At 41.3% G+C, this 9,275-nt stretch overlaps 1 protein-coding gene across 1 annotated transcript in view; it reads left to right on the top strand.

The window, feature by feature from the left end:
- The first annotated feature begins 396 nt into the window (after nucleotides 1-396).
- The window catches only part of GUCY1B1 (guanylate cyclase 1 soluble subunit beta 1), a 40,576-nt gene continuing 31,697 nt past the window's right edge, over nucleotides 397-9,275 (top strand). Inside the window, exons 1-2 of the mRNA XM_030450061.1 lie at nucleotides 397-539; nucleotides 914-987. Of these exons, the coding sequence (XP_030305921.1) occupies nucleotides 537-539; nucleotides 914-987 (77 nt within the window). The 5' untranslated portion in view covers nucleotides 397-536. The remainder of the gene's footprint in view (nucleotides 540-913; nucleotides 988-9,275) is intronic.

The following is a 9,275-nucleotide window of genomic DNA, read 5'->3' as shown; positions in this document are numbered from 1 at the left end:
AGGGAGCAGGGGAACCGCAGCCCCAGAGCTGCCAGGGCGTCCGGCACAGCCGAGACAGAGGATCCCCGGGCTGTCGGGAGGCGGTGACTCAAATCTGCAGGGATGGGATGGGATGGGATGGAATGGAATGGAATGGAATGAATTGGGATGGGAATGGGAATGGGGGGGGAGGGGGGAGGAGGGAGGGGGGAGGGGGGAGGGGGGAGGGGGAAGGAGGGAGGGGGGAGGGGGGAGGGGGAAGGTAGCGGCTACCCCCGCGGGTCTCGCGCCCGTCGCTCCCGCTTTCACGCACCCGCATCCCCAGCCACCCTCGGTCCCGCCCCCCCCAACCCCCCCGCCTCTGATTGGAGGAGAGCACGGAGGCCGAGGCCGCCATTGGATATTGGAGCAGCAGCCGCGCATGCCATTGGCTGCCGCCGGACGCTACCGGGGGTAGTGGCAGTGGCGGCCGGGGTGGCGGTGAGGCGATCGGGAGCGGTCTGATCCGCGGTGGCGGAGGAGGAGGAGGAGGAAGAAGAGGAGGAAGAAGAGGCACCATGGTGAGCTCCGCCGGGGCTCACTTTCTCGGGACACCGAGGCTGATGCAGAACGTCTGTCCGAGACTGGGCTCGGGCCTGGGAATGGGCCGGTGGTGGGAAGGAAGAAGCTGAATCCGCTTGGGAGGAGGAAAACCGGGAGGAGAGCCGGGCCCCGGCCCTTTTTGTTTTGGGGGGAAGATGGGTGGAGGTGTTTCAGGGGGGGGTTTGGAAGGTTTCGGGGGGGGGGGTTTCGGAGTGGTTTCTTCCCTCCGGGGTGAGCAGGGCCGGGGTAGGAGGGATGGGTTAGGGGGGGTTGGAGTAGGATGCTGCGGGGCGGCGGAGGGGTTTCCCCCCTCCCCGTGCCCCACCGAGCCGCCGCCTCTCCCTGCCCGCAGTACGGCTTCGTCAATCACGCCCTGGAGCTGCTTGTCATCCGCAACTACGGCCCCGCCGTCTGGGAGGACATCAAGTAAGTGTCTGTCTGTCCCTGCGTGTCCCTCCGTACTGTCAGCCCTGGCAGAGCCCCGGTACCGGCCGGGATGTGCCCGTCAGGCACGGCAGCGGGGAGCTGGGTCTCAGCTGTGACGAGCCCGGCCACGGTTCTTGCCGCTTTTCATCCCGTTTGGGGCCTTTCCCAATGGTTCAAAGGCCCCCACCTTGTGCCACCTTCGCTCATCTCCGGGAGCCACGGCGGGGATGGAGTTGGTCCCTGCGCTTTCCTGGGTTACACGAAGTGTGTGGGGCAGGAGTAAGGAGCAGGGAAAACGTTCCAGAAACGTCGGGAGCCTTTCCTTGAGTCAGGCCACCAGGTGACCCATGCAACAGCTACATCTCTTTTCATTCCTGAAGGAATTGAAGTACACTTTTTAGCTCTATGCAAGACTAACAAGAGATTTAGGTGATGGGATCATCTTGGAATTAAAAAAGCCCCTGCTACAGAAAAGTGTAACTTCAGCTACATATAAGGATGATTTTTTTCCTTCTTGTGGCCCTGATTTCTAGTACCCAGCCTTTGCTTGTTTGACAGCATACCATTTATCCAAGGAGATTTCTGTATTCCCTTTATATTTTGGATGAATTGTGGGATTGCAAAAAAAGTTTGCAACAAGTAATGCAAAGGAAAATCTATTTACCACGAATATGATAGCATTGATTCTTAGACAAAGCTACAAGAAATATTTTTTTAAAGACAGAAAAGCTCACAGAGTTGTAAGGTTACTTTGTAAGGCTGCAGCTAACTATCTGGTTGGAATAAATGGTTAATGTGGTCTGTTGATATCGTGTGTTTTAATGGAGAAGTGATCTTAGCTGGAGAAAGTCTTCTTTCAATTCATTACCTTCTTCTGTACTTTCTCCTCTTTATTTTGGGTCAATTTTTATATGTCAATGTGGATGCCTAGTACAATTTTTGAGCCAAAGAACTACTGTGAAATTTTTGTGACCATGCCACATTTTTCATGAGTCTATTCATTAAGAATGTGTTAATCTTACACAGTACCATGAGATCAGACACTCATAGAAGTGTTTGTTGGAAGGGACCCCAGGAGATGATCTAGCTCAGTCTCTGCTGCAGCCAGGAGTGGTACCAGCACCAGATCTGGTCTTGGCTGTGACTTTTATCTTGCTGAATCTTTAAAAACACCAGAGATGGAGAGTCCACAGTTCTGGTTCAGCAGATGTTTCTTCTTCCAGTGATCCATGACAGTTAGTCTATAAATTATATTTTGCAAATGCAGTTCTATGGATTGCATAGATGAGTCTTCAGTGAATGCCACAACAGTTTTGGGCTGCAGGTTATGAGAGGTATGTAAGTATATTTTTCTTACCTTATCTAAGCACACAGATCTGATTTGAATTCTTATGACTGGATACTGCTTTTATGTGACACATGTAAGTTAAGAGACTTAGTAAAAAAACAATAAAACATGTACAAAACATAATAAAGAATGTTCACTCTTTCCTGGTATCTCATCTCTCACCAACATGCTTTTGAATATTATGGTCCACTTGTGTCCAGGTTACCCACTGAACAGAATGGGTATTTCAGAATACAATTTGAATTTCATCTGAGAAAGTAAAAAGTTTCTTCATCTTCTACAATATCATGTTGCAGACTGTCAGAACCTGATCATAAGTCCTGATGCATCCTATCTCTAGGAATTTACACACACCTAATAGAATACTGAAGATGACTAAAGCTGTGGAGTGTTAGTCCTTTAAGCTTTAGGGCATTTTAATAGTAGGATACAAAGTATTTTGCTGAAAGTCAGCTGGGAAAATTCAGGAAGCTGCTACAGCTGTTTCTGTCTTTCAGCTGAGAAAGATTTCTGTCTTGTGCCAGTCCAGCAGCTGGGTTCTGCTATTAACTCATAGGGCAGATGGCTTTGGGGGAGGAAACAGTTCTACACCACCACCCAAAGAGAAGAGTGGAACATGAGCTGCAAGAAAGAGCCAACATATATGCAACAGCTGCCTTAGCTCCTAACGCAAAAGGTGTTTGCAACAGAGTGTTTATTCAGCAGAATTTGTCCAAAAAAATTAGGTACAGAGACACTGTTACCCAGGGAACAACCTCTGTCTGTGTCACTTGAAGGAGTCATAGTAGTTGTGCTGGTTTAGGGGATGGCACAGCCACTAAATGCTTTTTGGTATAGGTACTTCAAGTTCCTATGGTGCACTTCTAGAGGTGCTGTTGAACAGGTTAGATGTTTTATCTTATGTAAGCAAACACAGACTTCTTGCAAAAGCTTTAAAAGAACTGATAATCATTTAGGAAATGATAGAAAGATACAGAGCAATGCTGTGGCTTGCTGGGTTCAGTATGTTGAATCACTGATGGCTGAATTGGAGAAGTAATTGGTGAAGTCAATAGGTTTTCAATGTTTAAAAAAAGTACAAAATTTGACATCTATGCTTTTTTTTTCCTTCTTTTTTTTTCTTTTCTTTTTTTTTTTTTTCTTTTTAATGTTGAGCTAATCACATATAGCTATTTTGTTCTCCCTGAAGTCACTGAAGAAGCTGGTTATCCAGCATTGCAGAGTGGTGGGTTGTGACTGCTGAGTGGTTCTCAAATGCCAGTTTGTGAATTTTTACTTAATATTGAGGAGTGGAAAGAAAACAGAACTGAATAGACTAAAGTAATGAAAATAGATCTTTCTTCAGGGAAAAGTGCATTCAGAAAAATACCAGACTGAAAAGGCATGCACCATTGGGAGCATGGAAACTCTTGTCTCCTGTACCTTCTTCAGTCAAAAGTGGCATTGAATGAAGTCCTTAAAGACAGAATTTGAGAGACCAGATTGCTGAATTTGCTGCTCTTATGTGAGTGGGGTTTTTGTTTCCATAAGTGATTATTTCTGTTAACTGAGTCAGACTGATGATTTCAGGTCTCTGTTTCTGCTACACCATTAATTTTCCAATAAGCTTTTGAAACCATGATCTGAGAAAGATAATGCTGATATAGTTTTTAAGTGTTCCAAAGTAGAATTCTTGGGAAAGTTAGACTTCCATCTTTTTTCTATCCGCTTTTAAACCATAGCATAACTAAGTGGTGGATATTTTTTTTTTCTTTAAATCAGGAAACTTTACAGTGAGGCACTAAGCTAATGGGAAAATTATAGTATATACTCTGAAATTTTTAGTGAATATCAATTTTATTATCTCAATGGCAATATGGCTTGATTTTGCTAAAGAACTATAATTAAAATGTTTGAAACCCCAAACACTTCAAAGCCATCTATTTCTGAACCTATGTTGTTGATCCTAAATAGACTGAATTCAAAATAAGACTCAGAAATCTGGCATATGTCTGATAAAAGTAAATTTGATTTATGCATTTTCTCAACGGCAAGGTCTCAAAAATTTTTTTGCTCCTTAGTTTTCTCTGGCTACTCTGGCTACTGCTCAAAGGACTGAAAATTTCAGCTTGTGGACAGTTTTTGGTTGGTTGGGTTTTGGTTTCTTTTTGTTTGTTTGTTTTTGGTGTTTTTTGTTTATTTTGGGTTGTTTTTTTGTTTTTGTTTTGGTTTTGGGTTTTTTTGTGATGAAGTCCTAGAAGCATTATATTGATATAGCAAAGCTGGGTGAGAGTTGAGGAGTGAGATCCATTTGGTAGAGTCCTGCAGTGGCTGAATTCTGCAGCTGCAGATTTATCATAGTGGGAAGTAAAGATGATTCAATGTAATAATTTCTTTTGCTTATTGCTGGTTGTGCGTTGTAGTTTATCCCTTCAGTCCTTGGAAGAAGGCACTTAGGACCTGGAATACATAGAGATATTTTTCTATTATCATCACTCCACTAAAAGCAGTTCTGTTACTTAGAGCATTTAACCCATTTCTGCTGAGCAGTCATGTGCTTTGCTCCTTCCCTGCTTGTGAGAAAACTTCTCTCAGATCCCTTGTTCCTTCATTGTTGCATCCAGAGGGCTATGTCAGATCTTCTGGCTACATTTGCAATGACTTGAAAAGCTGATTCTCAGGATTCTTTTCACATTAGAGATCTTCAGTTCCTCTGCAGCCAGCATAAGCACTGACTGACATAAACAAAAATTGTCAGACCTGAGCATTCTGTTATAGACGGAGCTGTGTGCTCAGTCTGATCAAAGAACAGATTTGTATTGCTGAGTTATACTGATGTGTGGGGATGTGGCAGTAAGTAGGGAGTGTGGAATTGCTGCTGTGGGAGTTCCTGTGGGAATTGTACCTGTTTAAAATACAAGCAGAGAATTTACTCATACTGGAAAAATAAAATAATGAAACCCAAGGCTTATGAAGTTGTGTCTTCTCTGGTATGTTTTGTAGTGGTAGGCTTAGGTTTAAATAGGTTCATAGTTACACCTTTTTAGAAGGGGATCTATCAATATAAAATGTGAGCTCTTCTGTAACAGGTATCACATTTGGCTGAGCTGAACAGCCAACATATGTGAAATTCTGAGTGTTCTATTCAGCAGCTCTAAAGGTTTAATTTTGTAGCAAGCAAACATTGGCAGGGGTGTCTTCTTGAAACAGGTCCAGGACAATATGTGGGAGCTAGGGCCATGTTAGCAGGGAGTATGTATGGTCATGTATAGTAATTTATCTTGTCTTCCCCAGCAGTATCCCTTGTGTTTGATTAAATGAGTATGGAGTTTTCTCATGGGCTTCTAAATCTAAATTTAGCCTGGGTTAGATGCTCAAATTGTGACACTTTCAAATATTGCCCAAAAAAGAAATGAGAGCTCAGTATATTAAGAAAGTCATTAGAATGCTTTATCACAAGACTGTATAATAAATAAATATTTTTCCCACAGAGAGGTACATGAAAGATCTGGATCTATAAATAAAATACCAGTCAACTGCAGGATTAATCTTCCTTCTTCCCACAAAATTATGTTTAGCCTGAGAAGCATAGGAAATTAGAACAGACATTGAAAATTCTGTTTCCAAAAGGTAGTGCTTTTTAATTGTTACTGGAGAACAACATCGGTGTTGAAACTTGCACAGTAGCAGAACAGGCATTTTGTGCCCCAAAAGCCATGTGTCCTTTCTGGGTGTACCTTACAGTGGGATGCAGAAAGCAATTAACAAGCATATTTTCCTGGTGCTCTATGCTTAGTGCAGAATTAAGGCATCATCCTGCCTTTACACTTTTTTGTCCTCCTTTTGTGGGTCAGGTTGGCATGTGCTGCCCATACATGCTCTTAAATGCCACGACCCAGATACAGGGTGCTACAGAAGTCAAGTCAGAGCACAAGTCAATTACTTGTCTTATGAGGAAGAAACTTTCTGTCATCTTACCCCTGATTTCACACATTACCACCTACCAGGCTCCAGGCTAGCTGATTCTTCAGAATGTGTTGTCTGTAACTATCCTACTATGGTTAAAAGGGTAAAAAATTCTGATGCAACCTAGGTGGAAAGATTTTCTCCTCAGTTCCTGATGGGGTTCAGTTCAAGTGGTAGAAAATGCAGCACAATTTGAGGGAGTGAAGTAAACTGCAGGGTTCTCGTTTGACTTTAGAAGACTGAGCATCATGTGAGTAAAGGTTATCATAGGTTAGATTTTAGTTATTCAGTGTGGCTTTTGCAGTAAAAGAATACATATTTATTTGGTATATTTTCAAAGGCATTCTTAGTAGTTAGGTACGTCAGTATTTTTGCAGGTTGGCTGGATAAGTCAGGAGAAGTAGATACTTTTATCTATTTATGCATCTTAAAATTTCTTCCACTGGCTTTCACTGGAATTTGGATACTTATGAACTCATAGATAGGATGTGATATTCTGATTAATCTTATTTGCTGTTCTATTCCAAAGTAGAAAATAATATAAAACCATTAATGTAATAGAAAATTTACCCAACTTTACCCAACTCTGCCTTTAAGAACATGCATTATGCCTTTAAGAACATGTATTACACTTTTTTTTTTTTTTTTTTTTTTTTTTTACACAAAGCTGATTTGGGGTTTTTTTAAACCTTGCATGGTTTCCTGGGAATTTCTGGCATAGTAAAAGCTATCAATTTTTGTGCTTCTTAAACAATATGGAGAGTAGAAAACTGGAGCTGTAGAGGCACTCACTTGATTCATTGTGTCCGTATTCTGTGTTCAGTGCCACTTTGCAAGGTTTTTTTTCCTGATTACTAATATGGCAAAACACAACTTTCATTTGTTGACAAACCCTGTAAAAATCAAGGTTTTGGCCTATTTCTGTTGCTTAGCATGATGTTTAGGTGCAGTAATAATTTATACTAAACTATCGTTTGTCTTTCAGAAACCTAGATAAATACACACAAAAGCTGTAATGAGAGGCTGTTGTTACCAGTTGTACTAGGAAGCTCTTAAGAGGTGTTGGAATTCCAACAACTTGTAGTTCTGATGCTGGTGACATGTAAAGTCCATGAAAACTGTGTAAAAAGTGCTGAGTATCTTGAAAAAAACAGGTCCACCTGTCTCAGACTGGGTACCCAAAATAAATGAAACTTTTTTCATCAGAACTCTAAGCCTGGAGGGAAAGGAACAGATTCTGTGGGTTCATGGATGTGACAGGCAGGTTGTGTCATGCAGGCTCAGGGAGAGGCAGGGAAATGTGGTGTGGAGCAAATTTCACTGATGTTGCTATGAGTGGTAGCCAAGTCCATTATTTCCTGCTTTCAATAAAAAAAACGAAAAACAAAAAAACCTTATTAAATGCTTATGGCTCTTTATGAGACACTCATTTTACTTCTTAAACATTCTGGGAAACGTCAAGTTTTGTAAGTCTTCAGCTGACTGTAATTTCTATATGTAGGGGCAATCTTGTAAAAAACCCCTGTAAAATAGTACCATAATCTATACCAAGATCTGTCTGCATTGTTAACACTGTCACTTCTGCTAGCAGAGAAGATGCACAGTCAGCTTAGAATGCTAAGGTTTTGGAGAAGCTACACTTGTATAGGTAGTTACATAAGGATATAAATATTTATGCATATGTGTGTATTTATGCACAGTGTGTGCAGGCTGTGCCTTTATAGCCACAATGTCATCTGGGTAATAAAAATACAAATGAAACGGGATAAGTGTTGAAGATCCTTACAAAATGTGAGGTTTGGTATTTCACTTAGTTACCATGTGTAGTTAAAGTGAGTTAAAAGCCTTCCAGTTAGTTGTGGTGTTTCTCAACAAGGCTGATTTATAAGGAAACTGTGGTGCCAAACTCCTTTCAAACAGCTAAATGTAGGTTTGGGTGTGCCTAGGATTTAATTTTATTTTTTAATCCAATTAATACCTTTGGGATTTCTCCTGTCAAATTGTTGGCTTTCCTATTGCTTTCTTATGTACTTCTCTTCCCAGGAACTGTGGAAAAAGGTCCAGGTGGCTAGCAACTTGGTTATGGATTTTACTGCATAGCCATGTATAGCTGTAGCATGTATAGCCATGGTGGTCATCAGTCCTGTGTCAATCATCTCTCCTGCTTCATTGAACTGCTGTGACCTTGCTCCATATTTCTCTGCCCATAGCTATTTTATTATAAAGAATACTTGCTTTGCAGTTTACCTAAAGGTACTGTTAACTTTCATGGCCAAAACTGTTGCAGGCATACTCTGTTAATTATTTTCATTATCTTCTTACCATGAACACTGATGAAAAAAAATAGGCTATTCACTAGACTTTTAGAATGGAAGTCCATACTTTGGGTCATGTTAGGACTCAGTTATAATTAATTGCAATGGTCTGTGAAAAAATGTGAAAAATTACTTTTTGCTTCCTCCCTAGTACCATGTGGGTTTGTCCAGTCCTAGAAATGAAGTTTTCTGTTCTATCAATTTCATAAGAATTAAAAAAAAATCTAGATAAAATCTAGGTTAGTATTAAATAGACCCCAGAAAGAGGCTTTGGAAAGCCATAAGTGGTGAAAAGACAGTAGATTATATTTTTAATTCACACACCTCTTAACATTAGTGTTTATTCAGAAAGTGGCATTAAGTAGGAACATTTATTGTTGTTTATGTTTCTAAGTACTTATAGAACTGCAAAGTTCTAAGCAGTATTTTCAAGTTAACTGCTGCTGAACAGATGATTCTTCATGGGTCTGGAGGTTCATATCCACAAGATTTGCAGGGTCATGACACTGCATTTCCTGCTGCTGTAGTTCCTCACAGCAGAAGGACCTGCTCGGATGTCAGGAGTTTAAACTGTGGATGCCAAATTCTTTAACTCATCTGGGAAAGGCTTGGCTAAAAGGGAATAGTGGCATGTTGTGAAGCACCATGTGAATGTTCTTGCAGGATCTCTCAGGTACTTT

This window comes from Calypte anna, chromosome 4A (genome assembly GCF_003957555.1).
Source record: "Calypte anna isolate BGI_N300 chromosome 4A, bCalAnn1_v1.p, whole genome shotgun sequence".
Classification (NCBI taxonomy): Eukaryota; Metazoa; Chordata; class Aves; order Apodiformes; family Trochilidae; genus Calypte; species Calypte anna.
The sequence above is the reverse complement of the archived record's forward strand: the minus strand, read 5'-3'. Positions and strand labels throughout refer to the sequence as shown.